This window comes from Micromys minutus, assembly GCF_963924665.1.
Source record: "Micromys minutus genome assembly, chromosome: 14".
NCBI classification, from domain to species: Eukaryota; Metazoa; Chordata; class Mammalia; order Rodentia; family Muridae; genus Micromys; species Micromys minutus.
In genome coordinates this window covers 27,219,086-27,242,225 of record NC_137983.1, presented here as the reverse complement: position 1 = coordinate 27,242,225, position 23,140 = coordinate 27,219,086, and the positions used below count along the sequence as shown (strand labels likewise).

The 23,140-nt window shown below is 40.9% G+C and overlaps 1 protein-coding gene across 1 annotated transcript; it reads right to left on the bottom strand.

Moving 5' to 3' along the window:
* Positions 1 to 12,223: 12,223 nt before the first annotated feature.
* On the bottom strand, positions 12,224 to 21,871 carry TRIML1 (tripartite motif family like 1; the record flags this gene model as incomplete). Its single annotated transcript, XM_080928559.1, has 6 exons — positions 12,224 to 12,762; positions 17,369 to 17,466; positions 17,649 to 17,671; positions 19,327 to 19,557; positions 21,120 to 21,215; positions 21,446 to 21,871. The coding sequence occupies 6 exons, from the start codon at positions 21,869 to 21,871 to the stop codon at positions 12,224 to 12,226; spliced, it is 1,413 nt and encodes a 470-aa protein (XP_080784685.1).
* Between the last annotated feature and the right edge of the window lie 1,269 nt (positions 21,872 to 23,140).

Below are 23,140 nucleotides of genomic sequence, written 5' to 3'. Positions count from 1 at the left end.
CTTACCTCTGTTCCCTGAGCACTAGAATAAGAACTTGCCTTAAAATCAAACAAACAAAAAAAAAAAAAAAACCAAGAGAAAGAGAGGTAGAAGAAGAAAAGAGGAAAAAGAAGGGAGGAGAAATATGGAAAAACAGGAGGAGGAGTGGGAGGAATGGGAGGACTGGCACTCAGTATATCTCAGTGAGCTATGTGCTGCAGACATAAGCCATTGGAGGGACAAAGTCCTGAGCTTCCATGGGAAGAATGAAAACCGGAATTCTATACAACAGTCAGAGAAAAGGTAAAAATGTAAAAGCTCCTATCCCAAAAGATCCAGAAAATCCAGGACACAGTGAGAAAACCATACCTAAGGATAATAGGTGTAGAAGAGAGAGAAGACAAAGACTCCAAACTAAAAGGCCCAGTAAATATCTTCAACAAAATTATAGAAGAAAACTTGCCTATACTAAAGAAAGAAATAGCCATGAACATACAAGAAGCCTACAGAACTCCAAATAGATTGGACCAGTAAAGAAATTCCTCCTGGCACATAAGAATCTAAACACCAAATGTTCAAAACCAAGAAAGTATACTAAAAGCAGTAAGGGAAAAAGAACAAGTAACACATAAAGGCAGACCAATCAGAATTACACCAGACTTCTCAATAGAAATTATGAAAGCTAGAAGATCCTGGACAGATGTCAAACAGACCCTAAGAGAACACAAATGCCAGCCCAGGTTAATATATCCAGCAAAACTCTCAGTTACTATAGATGGAGAAACCAAGATATTCTAAGACAAGACCAAATTTGCACAATATCTGACCACACAGGGGAAATTTTCCTGAACAGAACACCAACAGCTTATGCTCTAAAAACAAGAATTGACAAATGGGACCTCATGAAATTGCAAAGATTCTATAAGGCAAAGGACACTGTCAAAAGGACAAAATGGCAACCAACAGATTGGGAAAAGATCTTTACCAATCTTACATCTGATAGAGGGCTAGCATCCAATATGTACAAAGAACTCAAGAAGTTAGAATCTAGAGAATCAAATATTACTGTTATTTGAATAGGGTACAGAGCTAAACAAAGAATTCTCAGCTGAAGAATGTTAAAGGCTGGAAAGCACCTAAAGAAAGGCTCAACATCCCTAGTCATCAGAGAAATGTAAATCAAAACAACCATCGATTCCAACTCACCCCAGTCAGAATGACTAAGATCAAAATCTCAGGAGACAGCAGATGTTGGTTATGATGTGGAGAAAGAGGAACACACTTCCACTGTTAGTGGGGTCATAAGCTGGTACAACCACTCTTAAAATCAGCCTGGTGGTTCTTCAGAAAATTGGACATAGTACTACATGAAGACCCTGTTATACCACTGCTGGGCGTATACCCAAAAGAAGCTCAAACATCTAACAAAGACACATGTTCCACCATGTTCATAACCCAGATATCCTTCAACAGAGGAATGTATACAGAAACTGTGATAAATTTACACAATGAAGTGCTACTCAGTTATTACAAACAATGACTTCATAGAATTCCTAGGCAAATAGATGGAACTTGAAGCTATCAACCTGAGTGAGGCAAACCAGTCACAAAAGAACACACATGGAATCTTCTCACTGATAAGCAGATACTAGCCCAAAAAGCTCAAAAATAAGCAAGAAACATTTCACAGAACTTCAGAAGCTCAAAGAGAAGAAAGGCCAGAAGGTAGATGCCTCAGTCTTTCTTAGAAGAGAGAACAAAACACTCATAGGAGGAAATAATGGGACAAATAGAGTAGCAAGGATTGGAGAAAATATCACTTAAAAACTGGATCACCTGGGGATCCATCCCATATGCAGCCACTAAACCATGTACTATTGCTGATGCCAAGTAGTGCTTACTGCCAGGATCTGATATAGATGCCTCTTCAGAGGCTCTGCTAGAACCATACTGATACAGAGGGGGATGTTTACAGCTAACCATTTGGCTGAATATGGGGACCCCAATGAAGGAAATAGAGAAAGGACTGAAAGAGCTGAAAGGGTCTGCAACCCCATGGGAAGAACAAAATTATTAACTATCCAAACCCACCACAGCTCCCAAGGACTAAAACACCACCCAGTGAGTTTTTATAGAGACCTATGACTCCAGGTGCATATGCAGCAGAGGATGTCATTCTCTGGCATCAGTGAGAGGAGAGACCTTTGGTCTAGTGAAGGGTCATTTCCCCAATGTAGGGGAATGCCAAGGTGCTGAGGTGGGAGAGGGAAGTCTGAAGAAGGAGCACCTTCATGGAAGTAATGGGAGGAGGAGGAGATGGTATTGGTGGAGAGAGGGTAACACCTGAAAGGTAAACACAAAGACTATCCAATAAAAAAGAAAGAAAGGCTGAATGCCAACACAAGGCCAATATATTTTTCATGAAATGAAAGATATAAAAACGCTAAAGATGATTTGTAGCAGAAATGCTTCAACTTCTAGAGTCTTAGTTGTAGCAGAAAAAAATAGGCTATTAGATCATACATCTCTCATCAGCTCCTATGAAAGCATACTCTCAGCCTTTTCTTTACAACAGGTAAAAAGAAACAATTCAAGTTATCCATTCAGTTCTTCGGTTAAGAATATCAGTTCTCTCTATTTAATATGTAATGAACTTTTATTCTGCAACTACAGTGGTATAAAGAAGCCAAACCATGTACATCCAAGTGCTACCTGGACTAGTCCTTAGCTGTGGACAGAATATTCAGCCTGTCTATGCCTCATTTCCTCAGTCAGAAACCCTAGATAAGAACAATAATTATATCTTAGGTTGTTGTGAGGATAAAATGAGTTCCTGTGTTTAAGCATTTAGAACAGTTAGTTCCAAGCAGGGAGAAAGTGCTGTGAGCATTTGCTCTAATCATTATTATTACTATTATCATTTTATTCCAACACATTTCTTTTCTCAGAGGAATTGTGCTGCTAAGGACATCAGAAAAATGGTTTAAATGGAGTTAACAGCAATGCCTTGTGTGATGGAGGTCTTTGTCTAGGGAAGCTGGACTTCTTCGGGTCTGTGTCTGCTGTGCATATATATGTTTAAGGAGAAAATCCTGAAGGGAAGAATGGTTGGGATCATCAAGGTGGAAATCAGACAGAAATTCCGCCTCATACATTTTCTCTAGTTTATGAATTATCTCATGGAAATGCCATTAAACTGCACCAATGAATAGTCTTCAGGACCTAATGCATGACAAGGCTTGCTCCCTACTGTAAGAGGACAGCAATCCATTGCAACAAAGGAGGGTTGAGATCCCAGTCATTCCGGATGGCTCTACTCTCACACAAGAGCAAAAGCTCACGTTGGCTGGGATAGGTTTCCTGTTTATAATGGTTCTCATGGCACATGTAATACATGCACTCTTCTATACAGAGAGCCAATCAGTACCAAAAGAGGTGGCCAACAGGCCCTAAGTAGAGTCAAACGTGTCTCTGTGAAACTCCAATTCGGCCAGCCAAGAGAATGGTGTGTGTCTGTGCAAAGTCTGATGGAAGATCAACTGAGGTGCATAATTAGATATTTCAAACATGAATAAGCTTTCTCTTTTAAATGTCACAGAAAGAAAAATGTGGGACCTTTATTTTTTATGAACTAGAGGAAACTTATTCTTAGTGTCCCCTTAAGAGTGCTTTGCTCATCTGAAGCATGCACCAGAAGGAATGAAGTATAGAAGGTAAGAGAAGAAACAGAACACACTCTTAGTGTGCTATCTTGTTAGCTGAGATTGGGTGTGTTGCAGGAAGTCCAAGTCCCCAAACATTATAGCTTCTTTATGATAAGCAGAAAGGACTGTAGCTGGATTTTGCCATCTGTGAATCAAAATTAATCCTTCCATATAAAACAATTTTCAAAGGAAATTTGAAATTTCCATTTTTAGTTTCACTTCACAATTTCAAACTATTTCAATCTTGTTTTGTTGTTTGGTTCTTTTCCTTTTATGTTTTTATATTTCTATTATAATCCTTCTTTACAGTCCAGACTTTATCCCCCTCCATGTCTACCCTCTGATTGTTCCATGTCTCATACCTCCTCCCTGCCCCCTCATCTCCATGAGGATGCCCTCCACTCCCCACTCCCACCACACCAGATTTCCCAATTCCCTTGGGACCTCCAGTCTTTTCAGGGTTAGGTGCATCTTCTCTGACTGAACCTAGACACAGAAGCCCTCTTCTGTATGTTAGGAGCCTCATATCAGCTGGTGTATGCTGCCTAGTTGGTGGCTCAGTGTCTAAAAATTTTCATGGATCCAAATTAGACTACTGGTTAGATTAGAGACTACTGGGCTTCTTACAGAGTTGCCCTCCTCCTCAGCTTTCTTCTGCTTTTTTTAAAATTCAATCACAGGGGTCAGCAGCTTCTACCCATTGGCTAGGTAGAAATAAATATCTGCATCTGATTCCTTCAGATGCTTATTGGGACTTTCGAAGGGCAGCCATGATAGGTCCCTTTATGTGAGTGCTCCATAGCCTCAATAAAAATGTCAGGCCTTGAGGACTCCCCTTGAGCCAGATCCCAATTTGGACCTGTCACTCGACCTTCTTTTTCTCACGATCTTCTCCACTTTTGATCCTGTGGTTCTTTCAGACAGGAACAATTATGAGTCAGACTTCTTGACTGTAGAATGTAGAACCCCATACCTCCACTTGATGCCCTGTCTTTCTACTGGAGGTGGGCTCTACAAGTTCTCTCTCCCCACTGTGGAACATTTTATCTAAGGACCTTCCCTTGGAGTCCTGAGTCTCTCACCTCCCAGTTATCTAGTACATTCTAGAAGGTCCTCTACCTCCTACCTTCCGAGATCGCCTGTTTCAATTCTTTCTGCTGGCTCTCAGGGTTTCAGTCCTGTTCCCTGCACCCAATATCTGACCATGTTTCCCTCTTCTCCTCCCTATCCCTCTTCCCACCCAGTTTTCTCCTTTCCCTCTTCTGTGACTGCTTTCTTCTCCCTCCCAAGTGTGGCATCCTCACTTGGGCCCTTCAGCTTGTTAACCTTTTTGAGTTCTGTGGATTGTATCCTAGGTATTTTGTATTTTTTTGGCCAATATCCACTTAGTGAGTACATACCATGCGTGCCCTTGTAGATATGAGTTACCTCATAAGCCAAACTCAACCTTCAGAGAGACCTATGTGCCCAGAATTCAGTTCACACTGCGATCATTGCCACTCCTAGTCAGTCCTATATTGTGGGAGATATTGCCTGTCTGTGAATCCCATTCCCCTAACTTTCGAGACTGCCTTGTCTGGCCTCAGTGGAAGAGGATGTGCCTACCTCTACAAAGACTTAAGGGGCCAGGGTAGGGAAAATACCCTTGGGGTGGGGGGCTCCGCCCTCTCAGAGGAGAAGGGGCTGGGCAGATGAGGGGAAGAACTGTGTGAGGAAGGACCAAAAAGAGGGTGGAACAGTGAACAGAATGTAAAGTGAATGAGTACATGAATGAATGAATGAATGAATGAATGAATGAATGAATGGAAAAGTAAGTTTTAAGACATGCTGATGTGAAGACATTTGATGGGCTTCAAGACACAGAAGCTTGGATCCCTTGTCAACTATATTCTGTACAATTAGAAGTCTTTAAGCTACATCATCTTGGACCTTATACCTTACAGCTCATTTCTTCCCATCCGAACTTCTTTTCACCCACAATTCCTTTATCTATGGAGTAAGTATGGAGATAATTAGAGCAAACCAATCAAAAAAGACACAAAGAAAGATGGTGCATAGATTACAAAAAAACAAAAGTATACCAAAACAAGATAAAAATTTTGAAGAGAAACCTAAGTAGTCAGATATGGTAGTGCACATCTGAATCCAATACCTGGACAGCATAGGCAGAGGCTTCCAGCTGGTTCAAAGTCAGCATGTCCTACCTGGTCATACCCAGTCTCAAAAAAAAAAAAAAAAAAAAAAGGTAAATATAGAATGTAGACCAAGTAAGACAAAGGCAAATTAGGCCATGAGAAAGTTAATGCACTTGTCTTATAAGGGTAAATGACTTATGTCCTACCTTTAGAGTCCACATAAAAATGCTTGGTAGTCTGTGCCCTTAATTCCAGTGCTAGGGATGTGGGATCAGGAGGACTCCTGTGCTACCCAAACTAGCCTAACTGATGAGCCCCAAGCTGATGAAAAACCTCTGCTGCAAAGGAGATCAGCAGTAACCCTAAAGACAATACCAAAGATTATTCTATGATCTGTACCTATATAGACATGTGCTGACATTCCCCCATACTCACACATATACACACACGCACACACACACACACACACACTCATGCATGCATGCACATGTACATGCACATACAAATAAATAAAAGACACATGGTACAAGCCATATATACATAAATATTATGTAAGTTTGAAGTGACAACCTAGCTTAAAGTTCTGTGTGTAGAACAATGTGATCCAAATTATTTTAAAACAGGGCTGGCATATGATATAATACATGTCTGTTGAGAGGCTAAACCTATTATTCTATCTTGACACTGGCCTCTATCTTTAAAAAACAACAAAAAAAAAAATTAAAAAGCCTGAGAAATTGACACACAGCTGAACCCAAGCTGCACCCAAATACTAGGAAGAACCCCATGGCTTGTCCTTGGCCCATAACCCAGAGTTACTCCCCAACTACTTCCTATCAATAGCCAATCAAAGATTAGTCTGTTTCAGATGTACTTTCAGACCATTTGTGATTGAGTATGCTCTTGCTTCAGAGAAGCCACCTATCAACTTGCAATAGACATTCAGTTAGCCGTTTGCCAGAACAGATACTCCTCCCTTGCTTGCCATTTCTTACAAAACCTTGTCCGAGTTCAGAGCTGCATCCTCATGGGTCAACCATAAGCCCAAACTCAAGTTTATAACAAAGAGACCCTAATATGATTATATGGAATATGGCTCCTTGGTGGTCTTTAGGTGTTTGCAAACACTTTCTAGCACAGCATCTGTAATCCCAGCACTTGGGAAGGAGAGGCAAGAGAATTTATCAGAAGTTCAAAAGCTGACCAGTCTATGTGATGAAATCCAGAGCAGTCTAGGTGTTGTGTGAATTTTTACTGAGGAAATCTGTACATGTCTTCTCACCAAATGGGGTACCCAAAACAAACAGACAAGCAAGCAAAAAAAAATTTCCCCTTAGTTTGGTGGCACAGTGAGTTTTGTTATGGTCATTTATGAACAGTTATACTACTGAAGGAAATGGCTTAACAACAATTATGAGTCCTTGATGAAAAGAATATCTTAGGATCCCTCCTTTGTCTCCAAGATGGAAAGTTAATGTACCCACACCTGCTAACAGCTGAAAAGGACAATGGCCATGTTGTGTTTAGAGTAAAGCATTCTACAAGAGAGGGTCACATAGCGAGATTGTGTCTCAAAATCAAACAAACAAAAACCTGGTGTTCGTGTGTTACGCGCATGAATTTATTGCATTAAAGAACAAGTGTACATGAATTTTGAAATAAATGACTTAAAAGGCCAGAAGTCTAGAGACACAGCTCAGTGGGTAGAGTGCCTACTAGCACGCACAAGGCCCTGAGTTAGTTACCCAGCATTCCATAAAGCTATTAATGTGGTACAAGCCTTTGAGCATAGGCCTTGAGAGATTTAGATAGGTGGGTCAGAAGTTCACAGTCTCCCTGGATTAAATTAGCAAGGTCAGGACCAGCCAAGATTCTGTGGAAAGCTGACTAAAAAAAAAAAAAGAGAGAGAGAGAAACAACAAAGCCAGAAGAGTCAACAAACCTTAAACCTCAAACTTCCCTCTAAGTTATCCATGGTTTTTGGGTGGGCCCAGATGCCTCTCTCATGTTTTCTAATGAAGAGATCTGGTTGTGCCTTTTGTAGAAGTGTCCTGAGTAGGTAATCTTGGCTGCAGAGAGCCACCATGCTCAGTCCCATGCAATGACACACAGCAGTGAGTCGTAGCTCTTAAAACACTGAGCATTTCAGTTCTCTTCCAGATGACCTTAGTCTAACGGAGGCTCTCAACCTGTGAGTTGGGACCACTTTGGGCATTGAAAGACCCTTTCCTAGGGGTCACGTAAGAACACTGGAAAACAGATATTTACACTATGATTCATAACAGTAACAAAATTATAGTTATGGAGTAACAATAAAAAGTTTCATGATTGGGGGTTACCACAAGGTTAGAAACTGTATTAAAGAGCTGCAGCATTAGGAAGGTTGGGAATCACTGGAAAGGGTCATTTTTACTCCAAGATGCCCACGGTGTGGGACTGAGGCAGCCTGTCTCTAGACCTTTCCCTTCTATTTATCTCTGGAAACAGATCCGTTTCTCTCCTGGATTTCAAAGACCACAGTCTTCAGAACCCTCTTTAAAAAGTAAAAAATAAATGACCTGCATGCTACTCTTCCTCTCAGCATTCTCCACAGCACCCTAAATGATGATGAAAGGCAGCCATGTTTTTTCCCCTTTGAAAATTTTTACCAAAGTACAATTTACATACAGAAATTGAACATATAAATTTCCAGCCCATTGCATTTTCATAGCCTGAACAATAGATGAAAGCCGTGCCAGATAAAAACAGAGCGGTCCCAGTACCTCTGAGGAGACAGCACATTTCACAGTTACTCTTTAAAATACCTCATAAAAATTTAACTAAGGCTAGCAGTTCTTCAGACCTACTCAGAAGAAACACAAACTCCTCCACTGCTAACTCAAGTGTCCTGAGCTCAAGGGAATAAAACAATTTTCAATTTTTAAGGCATAGTGTGCAGTGTGGCTCTCTGTGTTTACATTGCTTAAAACTGCCTTTAGATGGTGTTCATTACTTTAAAAAAAACTGATTATAAAAATAACCAGCATAGAGTAAGAGTAACATGAATCCCTCTAGCTTAGCCAGAGGGTCTGCTGGTTTCTTCTAGGGGAAAATGGACTTGAGAAATATCTCAAAGCATCAGTCTGATCCCTCCCTGTTTGTTTTCTGAAGCTCTTCTCTGATAGTTTACTCCAAGGACATTGGCTTCCTGGAGTGACAGAAACAAAGAGCCCTGGAAATCCAAATAAGACTCTCTTCTGTAAACAGGTTTGAAAAAGTAGCAACTAAATCTAGGAAGACTGGAGAATTGGGACAGGAGTGGGGACTTGAAGGGAGGGACAAACAGTGAAGAGACAAGAAGGGGAACTAAGAAACCAGACTGAATTCCTGCAAGGGTCCTACCCCTACCACAGGCCCCCCACCACATATGCATGCAAACTCTCAAAAGATACACGTATGTGCACACACACACACACACACACACACACACACACACTACTCAGACTTTCGTCTCTCTAGAGCACACTGCATTGATTTTCCATACCGAGGGAGGCCAGGGAATCAGAGACTTACCAAAGAAGTTTCCTGAAAGCAAAAGAGAGACTCTATGGTGAGTGGGAGTAACCATGGAAGAGTGGCCGAAGCAGTAATGGGTTCTGAATATGAGCAAAGGACAAATGTGCACATGCATAAAATGTCATAATGAAGCCCATTGTTTTGCATACTAATCAAGATATTAATATAATTCTTCAAGATTTGTTTATTTAATGTGTATTGAGAGTTTCATCTGCATGTATCTATGTATACCACCTGTGTTCTTGGTATCCAGGGAGACCAGAAGAGGGCATTGGATCCCCTGGACCTGGAGTTACAGATGGTGGTGAGCCACCATGTTGGTGCTGGGAATTGAACACAGGTTCTCTGCAAGAACAGCAAGTACTCCGAAGTAGTGAATCCTTCCCTTACTCCACCCCAAATATATATATATGTATAAAATCCTAGTATATAAGAAATACAAATTATAATTCGGCTTAATGTGGTAACTCATGCATACAATCTCAACACTAGAAAGCTGAGGGAGAAAATAATCCACAAATTAAAGACCAGACTAAGCTATATCCTGGGTATCTAAACAACCCTGGGCTACAGAGCCTTATTCTCTCTGAAAAAAAAATTAAAAATTAGAATTATGGGCTCAGCAGAATCAGTTGTGAGATGTCACGATCTGGTGTGTTGCCTGAGAGAGTTACTGGGATGGGCAGCCTGCATGGGGAAGGAGGTAAGGCAGGCAATCAATGAAACTGGAATTCCTTTGTCAGCACTGTAAGATATGGGTGGCAGTCTGGCTGGAGCGATAAATGTCAGAGTAAAGAAGGGTGGATTATTGACAGCTAAGGTGTTAAAGGGAGTAATATTCTGTGGGCAAGTATATGCCTTTGAGGCAGACATTTCTACCTCGCTTTACTGAGCAGACAGGAAGAACAGGGAGATTAAGAGTCTAGCTTAGGGTAGTACAGTAGCTAGGCAGAAAGCCATAGCTGGAGCCTGGGATGCCTCTTTCACAGCCTCTGCCCTGCACTTTGCACCTGGTTAACCGGAAAGAGATGTGCCACAAAGGAAATTCCTTTGCTTGAGGTCCTGGTTAGATAGATCCTGATCCTGTTGTACCATTTGTAATTTTATTAATATTTGTCTTTTAAGTGATGTACCTCCCTTGCATAGGCTTCAGGCTTCATAAAAACTTGCTTCATACTAGAAGGCAATAGAAATCTATAACAGGACTTCCTAGACAATCTCTCCCCTCTCCCTTCTCTCCTCCTCTCCCCTATTGCTTCTTCCCCTTCCACCCTCCCCCTGCCTGCAGGAGACACAGCTGAGGGATCCTAAACACACCCAAATGCTCGGGCTAACTGGTATAGCCACAAATAGAGAACACACTACATGTTCCACAGTAAGAGGGTGATGGCATAAACTGGAAAGTGGCTGGGCTTGCTTTCCCTTGACTTCAATCCCAGCAACTCAGGAGGCAGGGGCAGGCACATCTCAAAGTTCAAGGCCAACCTGGCCTAAAAAGTGAATTTCAGGACAGCCTGGTACACAGAGAAACCTTGTCTCAAAAGAAAAAGAAAGCTATTTAGTTTACTGCTGAATGAGAAATAAATAGAAATGTACAAGTCATTGATTATCATCTGTGGCTACAGCATGAAAAGGCAGGGCAGAGAGGGTTGTCTGGCATCTGAACCCTGGCTCATATCTGTCCCCTGCCTTTCAGGGGCACAAAGTTGACATGTGTCAGGATAAGAGAGACAGTAGATTAGGGTCAGTGAAGGTGATTGACTCATGTGAACGGACTTCATGTGGGCCTTGCATGCTGAGGAAAGGGTTTGTTTTGTTTTTGAAGCCAGGTCTCATGAAGCCCACACTCATGAGGCCTTACACTCACTTTATAATCAAAAATGACCATGAATTCCTGATCCCTCTGCCTCAATCCACCCTACAAATTATGTGATTATAGGTATGCACCACCATGCCCCTGCACACACACACACACACACACACACACACACACACACACACATACACTCCCTTCAATCTAGTCTCCACTCTAGATACAACCCATAACAATTCCCCTTAAAAACCTGTAATCAGCTGTGTGCTGGCCACGCCCCATCATTTGACTTGTCTTTCCTATGGCACTGTAATTGGTAACATTCTTCAAGATAAAATAAGATTTCTATTTTTAAAAATAGGGACAGAGGGCTGAAGAGATTGCTCAGTGGTTAGAGCACAGACTGCTCTTCCAGAGGTCCTGAGCTCAATTCCCAGCAACCACACGGTGACTCAAAACCGTCTGTAGTTGGATCTGATGCCCTTTTCTGGTGTGTCATGAAGCCCAGGTACACTAAAGACAGCTACAGTGTACTCATATAACTAAAATGAATAAGTCTTTTTTAAAGAGAGGGACAAAGAAACACTCAAAGGTGAAGACTGCAAAAGGAAGACAACTTCCTGCAGACCTACCGCCCCCAGCAGGTGATGTGAGATCCACCCAAAGCAGTACCTTCAGGACACCAAATAATCAGACTGAAAAAAATGTCATATATTTATAAAACTGGCCTATCACAGATTGACAGGTGAGACAAGATAGAAACGGTCCTGTACGTTGAGTGACCACCACACACTCAGCGTAACTCAGATTTCCAGCTGGGTTACAGGCAGGCTATCATCTTTCTATTCTCTGTTGAATAGATTTTTAATTGGCTCTTCATTGTAGAAGTGGGTTTGTGAAAAGTCTTTGGGGAAGGGAGGTTTTTGGTTTTTTTATTTCCAGGTAATCTGATATGTGATGTCTTTAAATGCAGTAACCACCTTAGTGACTAGGCTGCTCCTTGACCTTGTCTTCGACGATGGCTCTAGGCATCTCCCTCAGATTTGGCAGATGATAAGAGGGTCTGTATTTGTCCCCTCATTTGGCAGACAAGGAGAAAAGATAGGTCTGAGAGCTTCGTGGAAAGAGGTTGGAGGAAAGCTGTAGATGAGGGACTCATCTGTCACATTATAGAAAGCTATGTGTCCAGAGTCATAGTCCAAGAACACACCAACTTTATGCACAGGCTCTCGGACATGTTGACCTTTCAAGGGTGATGAAACCCAGAGACTGTAATCGTCCCCGATTTTTAAGCCTATGAGTGAGAAGAGGTCCCCGGGAGGTTTGGGCAGATTCCCTTTTCTGTTCACAGAGTCCTTGCAGATACCCACTTCCCACTCTGTCTTCTTTCCCACTTCCACCTCCCAGTAGTGTCTCCCACAGGTGAAGATCTGGGCTCCCAACACAGTTGCAGACTGATCAAATCTTTCTGGGTTGTCAGGTAATTGCTGTCTGGTCCCTCCGTATTGCACACTTTTCAGGTCATCAGACAAAAGTAGGTAAGCGTTGGCTGTGGCTGGATCTAGAGTTATATCTGCTGCAAGAAGAGAAGAGAATGAATCTTTTGACATTCTTGGCAACCTCCCTTATGTATAAATGTGAAGCTAAACTCTTAATAGATAGTCTTATTATTATTTATTTGTTTTGGACACAGGATCTAACCAAGTAGCCCAGGCTAGACCTTAAACATGACAGTTCTCTCTCAGCTTAGCCTCTTATGTGCTGAGATTTAGACATGACTACCAAGGCCAGCTAGGCCTCTTTTTTAACTTAGGTATTAAGCAGGCAAACAATCCCAGCACTCATAAGACTAAAGTAAGAGAGTATGAGTATCCAGCCTGTGGAAGGATAGCCTACACTACACAGCAACATCTGGTTTCAGAACCAAGTTTGAGGCCAAACAGATCTATATAGTAAATTCAACACCAGCCTGCTTTATACTATAAAATTCTATTTCAAAATAAAGCGTTTCGGTTTAATTTCAGTGCATTTGATAAGATAGCCTCCTTTAGAAAAGAAAAAATCCACCTCTAACTGGACTTGATACCTTATGCCATCAACTCCAACACTCAGGAATCTTAGCCAGGTGGATTAAGATGAGCTTAAGGCTAGCCTGGGCTATGTAATAAGACCCTAGCTCACAATAAACAAACAGAACAGAGAACAGGATCTCTGAGCTTGTTTTATGCTGCCCGTGGAACAGACAGTGAAGCTAGAGGAAGAGACAGAGTAGAGTCATGTGAGGAAAAGTGAGGCACATCTGTGAGAATGTGAGGAAACTGGGTGCAATTAAAAACTGTTTTCTAGACAGTTTTAGAATTCCGGTTCTCCCCCACAAATTCCACCAGAGAACTCGTACAGCTGATAAACAAGTTCAGCAAAGTGGCTGGATACAAAATTAACTCAAACAAATCATTAGCCTTCCTAAATTCAAAGGACAAACATGGAGAAAGAAATTAGAGAAAAGATACCCTTCACAATAGTCACAAAAACTATGAAATACCTTGGTGTGACTCTAACTAAGGAAGTGAAGGACCTGTATGACAAGAACTTCAAACCTCTAAAGAAGGAAATCGAGGAAGATCTCAGAAAATGGAAAGATCTCCCATGCTCATGGATTGGAAGGAGCAACATTTAAAAAATGGCCATCCTACCAAAAGCAATCTACAGATTCAATGCAATCCCCATCAATATTCCAACTCAGTTCTTCATTGAGTTGGAAAGATCAATGTGCAATTTCATATGGAATAACAAAAGACCTAGAATAGCGAAATCCATCCTCAACAACAAGAAAACATCTGCAGGAATCACTATCCCTGACCTCAAGCTATATTACAAGGCAATTGAGCTGAAAACTGCATGGTACTGGTACAGAGATAGGCATGTGGATCAATGGAATAGAATAGAAGATCCAGAAATGAGCCCGCACATATATGGTCACCTGATTTTTGACAAAGGAGCTGTAAACATTCAATGGAAAAAGGACAGCCTATTCAACAAATGGTATTGGTCCAACTGGCACTCAGCATGCAAAAGAATGAAAATAGACCCTTTCTTATCTCCTTGTACAAAGCTCAAGTGTAAGTGGATCAAAGATCTCCACATTAAACCAGATACACTGAAACTATTAGATGAAAAAGTAGGGAAAACTTTAGAACATATAGGCACAGGAGAAAATTTTCTGAAAAAAACACCAATGGCTCAAGCTCTAAGGTCAAAGATTAACAAATGGGACTTAATAAGATTGCAAAGTTTCTGTAAAGATAAGGACATCATCAAGAAAACAAAATGGCAGCCAACAGAATTGGAAAAGATCTTTACCAACACCACATCAGATAGAGGCCTAATATCCAAGGTATACAAAGAACTCAAAAAGCTAGACACCAGAGAATCAAACAACCCTATTAAAAGATGGGGTACAGAGCTAAACAAAATGTTCTCAATTGAGGAATATCAAATGGCTGAGAAACATCTGAGGAAGTGCTCGACATCCTTAGACATCAGGGAAATGCAAATCAAAACAACCCTGAGATTCCACCTCACATCAGTCAGATTGGCCAAGATCCAAAACTCAGATAACAGCAGATGCTGGCCAGATTGTGGAGAAAGAGGAACACTTCTCCACTGTTGGTGGGGTTGCAAGCTAATACAACCACTCTGGAAATCAGTCTGGCAATTCCTCAGAAAATTGGACATAGTACTACCTGAAGATCCAGTTGTTCCACTTCTGGGCATATACCCCAGAGACACCTTAGTACACAACAAAGATATATGCACCACAATGTTCATAGCAGCTTTATTTTTAATATCCAGAAGCTGGAAAGAACCCAGATGTCCTTCAGTAGATGAATGGATACAAAAATTGTGGTACATTTACATAATGGAGTACTACTCAGCTATCAGAAACAATGCTTAATGAAATTCTTAAGAAAATGGATGCATCTAGAGAATATCATCCTGGGTGAGATAACCCAGTCACAAAAGAACAGACATAATATGCAGTCACTGATAGTGGGATGTTAACCCCGGAGGCTCAGACTGCCCCAGAAACAACTCACAGACTGTGTGAAGCTCAAGAAAAAAAGAAGAAAAACAAAAACAAAAACAAAAACAAAAACAAAAAAAAAACCATTATGCTCAATCCTTACACACCAAGAAAACATTGACTAATTCCGGATTACATCCTGTTTTACATGTACTTTTTGCCTATTGTAACTAGTAAGACCTTAATGCAGAATATCAAACCTTAAAAAAAAAGAGAAAAACAAAAAAAGCCAAGCACTGACAAAAATGTATTTGTATACATTCATGCAAAAATGTTTAAATTTTTTTCTTTTATCTTTGTTTTTTAAAATAAAGTTAAAAAAATAAAATAAAATAAAAGGAAAAAAAAAAGAATTCCGGTTCTCTATCTACTCAAAGATACCCTCACTTCCTATGCATTAATGTATCTGATCATTGTTGCAATTATAATAGTCTCATATTACCTGCAATAATACACAGGGAATAAATAACCAGTGCTAGAGAGAAGGCGCCATAGCTAAACATACATAATGCTTCTCCAGAGGACCGCAGTTAGATTCCGAGCACTCGTGTCTGATTGTGCACAACTTCCTAGAATACCATCTCCAGGAGATATGACACCTCTGGCCTTCTGGAGCACCCCAAAATTCACGTATGCTCATACACATATACTCATAGTTAAAATTAGATCTTTAAATATTAAATAAGAACTTGAAGGAAAGTTTAGAAGTATTCCACTGTTGGTGGAATACTTGTCTAACATGCCCAAAGCCTGTTCAAATGTTGGGTTCAATTCCCAACAGTTAAAATAAATAAATAAAACCTGGTGCAGTCACACAAACTTAACAGTCACTGTACTTTGGAAGTAGAGGCAAGAGAATCAAGATTATTCCTGCCTACATACAGAGTTCCTGGCCACATAAGACCTTGTTTAACAAATACAAAACAATTAAATAAACAAAAATAAACTTAAAAGAAAATTGAAATTCATACAGATTAACACTAGTAGTATTACAAAATCAATGAGTATTATAATAGTAAATTTTTAATTCGTGGTTTTCACTATGCCATGGATAAATGCAGCTTTGTATGGTTAGCACCCCAGTGACAATGTCATACAGCACATGTGAGCTACTAGGAGGCCTTTAACCCCACCCACCTATAAGGAGGTCACATGAGAGGCCTCAAATTCTCACTGACTTTGGAAAAATTTGCTCCCATTGAGGCAGGCCAGTTTGGGACCCCATTTGATTCTGAGTTATTCCCATACACATCCTCTTGTAAAAATGCACAAGACATTCTTGTTCCTTTACCTGTGTGTAAAGTGTTCACACACCCCTCTCCAAACAATGCACCTAGCAGCCTCACAACCCTTCCTCTCCAACACACATCAGGCTGTATATACCCTCATCTTTGAATAATGCTATCAGACTGTACATTACCCCCATCTTTGAACAATGATATATACTTCCCATCCCAGATTGCAATACAATTCAGTTTCCACTCAAATGTTTCCAAAGTATCTGGGTCTGATAAATAGAAGAACATGCCTCAAACCATGTAGAGTCAAAGACTAACCCTCAAGGTTGTCCTCTGACCTCTATACCCATTGACTGGCACATACACCCACACTCATACTCACGTGCCCACTAATACCATGACCACCATCACTGACTGCCCACACACAGAAATTAAAACAAAAGAATTTAATCTAGCTTTTGTCCCAACAGGAAGAGAGCAGACAAAGCAGCATCCCCTGCAAGAGGATCACTGTGTGCTGTGGGTATGGTGTGTACATATCACAAAACCCTTTGTGCAGTGGGTATGGCTGTACATATCACAGAACCCTTTGTGCAGTGGGTATGGGTGTACATATCACAGAACCTTTTGAGAACAAACAGTGCCTAACAGAATATCAAACAAGGCTTCTTGTGTCTCGGCACAAGCATAGGCAGTGTTTGCAACTTGGTGCCTTAACATTGACTCCAGACACTGTAACTGGGAGCCTCAGGCCAGGAGAATCTTTTATGCCAGAAGAAGCTGCCCAAGAGCTCAGGGGGACCCATAACACGCACGTAACTGAGGAAATCCCCAGAGATGTGACAAGAAGATGGACTTACTGCTGAATTTTCTCAGCATCTCTCTCATCCCGGTGATGCGACACAGGCTCAGTTCCGTGACGGTGGTCTCTGGACACTGAAACAACAAGGACTCATACCTTCCGAGAGAAAGCGTAGACAGTCTTATTCTCTCTGTGACACGTACCACATAACCTGCTCTATCCTGACAGTCCATAGCACCTCTCCCCAACAACATCTACATACTCTTCCCCACACCGTCACTATTTCATCAGGACCAGATCTCCATAGACTACACAATGGAGACCTAATAGAAACCTACCGATCCATGGCTCCTCTGACTTCCTAGGGGTATAAAGAAAAGAAGGTTACTATGCATTCATCTCCATCACTAGCTACTAGTGAACTGATGCTCATCACAATCCTGTACTAGTTACATAGACTCTACCTCCATGACCTTAGCACATCTTGAGAGGGGATAACAGATAGGCCAGGAGAGTAAAGCCTCAGCTTCTTCTAAAGATGGTTTTTAATGAACATGAGATGTTTCTTATTCTGACCAGAGAATAATCTGTTCTCTTTTCTTTGCATCAAAGCTTTTAAATAAAACAAAAACAAATCTCATTTGTAGGGAGTGGGGAATGTACTTTGTCACAACACAAATATGGAGGTGAAAGGACAAATTAAGGGGAGGTAGTTCTCTCAGACCACATAGATCCCAGCCACAGACAGAATTCACCTGGTCAGCCTTGACAGCAAGCACGTATACCCACTAAACAATCTCTTGCTGGTTCTTCAAAAGTCCTTTCTTGTGTGTTTTAACATATATTCATTATGTATAATAATAGATTTCATCCTGACAATTTTATACATGTCTGCATTCTGATGTATTCATATATATAAATAATGTATTTTTATGTATTCATATATGCATATAATTTGATCTTGTCTTTTTTTCCACTCTTATTCATCCCCTTCCTAGTCCCAATGTGTCCACAATTCTAATCACATGACTTCGTTTGATGATATTGTTTAATTAGGGTTATTTATGGGGATATGGGTAAGGGATTATTTACAGAGTATCGGCAGCATACCTGTGGTTACATCACTAAAAGAAAGTCCCCCCTCCCACCCAGCAACCACTAACTGCCTAGACGTGCTCAGAGATGACTGGAAACTCCTAAGCCCTCCTTCCTTTAATATTTGAATATTTAATATTTGAGGCCAAATATTAATCTCATGCCCCAGGGAATCAGAGATGAGCAAAGAAAAATGCCCGAGCAAGAACTAAGACCAAGACTATGTTATGTATCCTGATATCATTTAGAAGACACAAAATTAGGCAGCAGTCTTTATGCAGTCTGAGAGTGAGTGGTAGCTGAGCTGAAGTTGGTCCTGTGGCTAATGATTGAGACAATATTGATGAGTGCTGTAGCCCAGGGAGGTTGTAGGCAAAGACTGAACAGTGGGTTTGGCACACAGAACACATGGGTTCTGCAACCTCTTAGCGGTAGGACAATCAGGTCTCCTTAACTGCCATCATTAAATATTTGCTAACTGGGGTCCTTTTTGTTGGTGATGACCACCTGTAGGCTATATGACAATAGTACTTAACCCTCATAGGGTCTTTGAAAAGGTTAAGTTTTCCATGCCCATTTCCATTTCCACTTCCATGCTTACAAATAACTCATGAATTTTTAGACAAAGCTGTGTTTGCAAAGCAAGTCAAGAAACTATCCCCCCTCCCCCGCCTCCGGGTTTGTTTGTGAAATTTTTTTATTTGTTCTCTCTTTTCCTTATTTGATTTTTTTCCTCCTTTTCAAGAATTTTTGATACCCAGAATTCCAGTTCCTTAGGAAAACTCCTTCTGAGGCAGAATTTAATTTTTCATGATAGAATAAAGAAAAATATAGTCCCTATGGCTTGAAATACTGTGGGCCACTGTGCATTTTCTTTCTTTCCATTAATTTTTACCAGTGTTCTCATGAATTTTGCCTCACCTCAAAGCTCTCTAATGTCAAGTTCTGACAGGTGGATTCAATCCGCCCAATCATTTTGTTGATGCGGCGGATTTGCTGAGTCAGATGGATCTCGTTATCCCTCAGCTTCTTCATGTTCTCCTTTTCCTCCCTCTCCAGGAGCTGGAGTTGGAGCTGCTCCTCTTCCTTCAGGAACTGGTGCATCTTCATATATTCAGACACAACGACCTGCTTACAAGTCTTTGTCTCCTCCTGCTATCCCATGTGCACAAAATTCACACATGCACACACACATACATACAAACACAGGCATGCACACACACAAATGTTAGCAACAGAAACGGTCCTATAATGTCTAACTTAAATTGACGCAGCAGAGGAAGAGTAGTTTTGAAATATGTCTATGTACCCAAATGTCAAAAAAAATCAGATTTTCTAATCTAAGAACTGTCATTTTTACTGAATGAAACAAACAGAAAAGTCAAAAACATGACACATAGTAATTATCACTAATTGAAAATAAACTGAAATCTAAGAGGAAATATTTTCAAAAAAATTATAATTATTAGTAGGAATACACAGAAATAAATTAAAACTTAAAAGGAAAAATATAAAAGGTGTATATATACATTATTAGACAAATATTGGATTTTAAAAGCAAACTTGGCATTGTATCACATACTAGGAATACATCTCAAAATGTCGCACTTAATTCGAGATGTAGGCTTGTCTGCGGCCCATTCATGTAAAACTAGCACTAAGGAGACAAAGGCAGAGGCAGGAAGATTAGATATAAATTTGAGGTCAGCTTGTTCATCTCCATGGCCAGTTCCCAGATAGCCAGGGCCATAGAGCAAGACTCTACCTCACAAAAAAATAATAATTATTCAACATGTACAATGAATGGTGTTCTACCACATTTGAAATCCCAGCACTTGAGCAGCTAAGGCAGGAAAAAAAAATCATGAGTTTGAGGCTAACCTGTGTTACATAGGGAAAGGCTGTCTCAAGCAAAATTCCTCATTGCCTTCATTTATTGGGCTACTCAAGATATTCACTTTGAGTGTAATAGGATGTGTATGGGGGTGGTGTCTGTGTTTGTGTGTGTGTCTAAGTGTGTGTGTGTGCACAATACATCTGTTCAGACCATAGGACAACATCAAGTGTAATCTATCACTGCTGTGTATATCAGCCTAGCCTGCCATTGAGCTTCTAGGGATTGTTGTATGTCTGTCTGCCATCTCCTGGTAGGGATCACAGGGGACTACAAATATTTGTCCTTCTGGCTTTTATGGGTTCTGAATATCCACATTCAGGTCACAAAGCTTGTACACCAAGTGCTTTTACCCACTGAGAAAATTCCCCAGCCCTAATATCTAGACTGCCTGTGCTATATTAAACATTTAATTCTTTGCTTTAACTGCTAGACAGTTCAAGTCCAAATCTTACTAACCTCAGGCATTAGTTGCAGTATGAATCAATCTACTATTTTGCCATTGTCCTATCCTCTTCGCTTGCTTTTAATTGGTGCGCACATTTCTCTAAGCATTTGAGAGACATTTTTTTTAAACTGGGTTCCCTCCTAACTTGCAAATACGTTGCTTGTATTTTAAATAATATTAATTAGATGCATCATAATAGACTAGTCAAGGAAAAATAAATCTGCCTGTGGTGAGTAGACTTCAGCTAAACACACCATGGGTGTCAACCAAAGAGCAGGAAACTGCCTATGACAAGGCTCAAAAATGGTCCTTCCTCCCTGACATGTCACTAGGAATCCCACACACAAGACCAAACACTAGACAGACACTGACCTTACACAGCATCACGCGCTCTTTCTCATGGTTCAGAACGGCCTGAGCTTCCTTCTTCTTCTTCCGTAAAATATTTATGATATTGTGGAGTTTTTCCTGCAATAGAAACAACCCCTTTGGCAAACAAGCAAGTTATCCAGCAGTAGAAAGAACAAGAAAACTAGTCATTGGAAGATGACCGAGGCTCTCAAAGAAAGGGTGGAAGCAAGAACCACACACTACATGAAGATACGCGCCCATGGCTGTCACTGACAGAGACCTGAATGAGAATTAGCTGATAGGACCAGTTCTGGGTTCTGAGGTTGCCACTGAGCATCCCAACTTACTTTGTGTTGCTCCTCAGCCTCACTTGAGAAATACACCTTGTTCATCCCATGACTTGGTGGTGAGAAATTACTGACACTCTGCTCATCGTCAGAGAACACCCTACTGGGCCCTGCTGTTCTCCCACAATTGCTCTGCTCTTCCTCACCCTGCAGCACCTGGGACCTCAGCTGTCTGCCAATATTAGCCAGTCTTCCCAGGCGCTCATTGGCTTGGAAATGAGGGGCTCCCAAAGTCCGCCAGCACTCAGGACAAGATAAAGGTGTGTTGTACTCCTCCCAGCTCTTGAGGAGGCACATCAGACAAAAGCTGTGCCCACACTCGGTGGTCACTGGGCTGCTGAAATAATCTAAGCAGATGAAACAGGTGAGTTCTTCCCTGAGGTTCTCCATCAAATCTGCCGTGGACATTTTCTCATGGATGGACATCAGAACAAGGCTACACTTCTAGTCTGGGATTGCAGGAGTCCTCTTTAGTCACAGTTGGGTGATCCAGTGCTGTGTTGTTGTGACAAGAAACTCTTGTTCTCCTCTGTGCCTGAGCACATCAAATGATACATGTTCTCCAGCATAAAGCCAATTGTGACTTAACGTGGAACTCCTGGGCACTGACTCATCACCAGCCCAACCTTTTATTGAATGTTTTTCTGTGCATGCCATATGCTAAATGCTGGAAATTTGATATAATTGGACTGTTTTGTTTCTGCTAGTTTCTGTATATAGACAGTACCACAAAACCATTTAAACACGTGGGTTTGGGGTTCAGAAGATTAATTACTTAGTGTAAACCAATGCAAAAATTGTAGAGGTCTCTGATATGTCAATAGGAAGAGTGGTCTCTTTCAGTAGACCACACTTGACAAAACTAGTTTTGAAAGAAGAAAACTGCAACATACATTCTTTCTCTCATTAAACCCTTTTCTCTGCTTCCCATGCAGTAATCGAGCACTCTGTCCATTTATTTGATTGTACTCATCCTAATAAAGACCTAGAACACTGAAGTATTCCTTGACCTTAGATAATGAACTGACAACTATGCTTCTCCCTCTGCCCTCCTGCCATAATGACAGTCGCTCAGGTGACAGTCTTGAGTATTACCTGAAGACACCATTGCACCGTGGAATGGATAGAAATGTTTCTATCTTGGTGGAAATACAATTGTGTTGCTTAGTTTTACCTTCTAGAAATGCTCAAACTGGTCATAAATCTCCTGATGCTCTCCTAATTCTTCAATGTTTTTCTTTTGTTGTTTGGAAAACTAAATGCAGAGTATACCGATTTATGTACAGTGACCTCCACAATTAGTGTCAAGTGCTATAAAACCACAATGTTATGGGACCACGAGTCGTTCTTGTCATGCCCTGCACTTGCATGCTATTTGCTGGTGAGTGTATCTTAAGCTCCATTCAGTGCACCATACCATATTTATATTCCTTGTTGCTAACCTTTCTGCAGATCTGTATTACCAAATTCACCCCCATCAACCTTCTGTCCCTGGCTTTTAAGAACTAATCCTCTTTCCCCACTCATTTCTCATAGGCTATTAGGTGTCTTGTCTTCAACTTTGACAAGCCTAAACTTACCTGTTGGAAGTCATCGATCCATCACTTCTGGGCCTGGTAGCAGAGATCCCAGTGTGCGTGATTTGCACGTTATTTTTCAAAAATTCAAATTTAAATTTAAACACATAATCAAGGA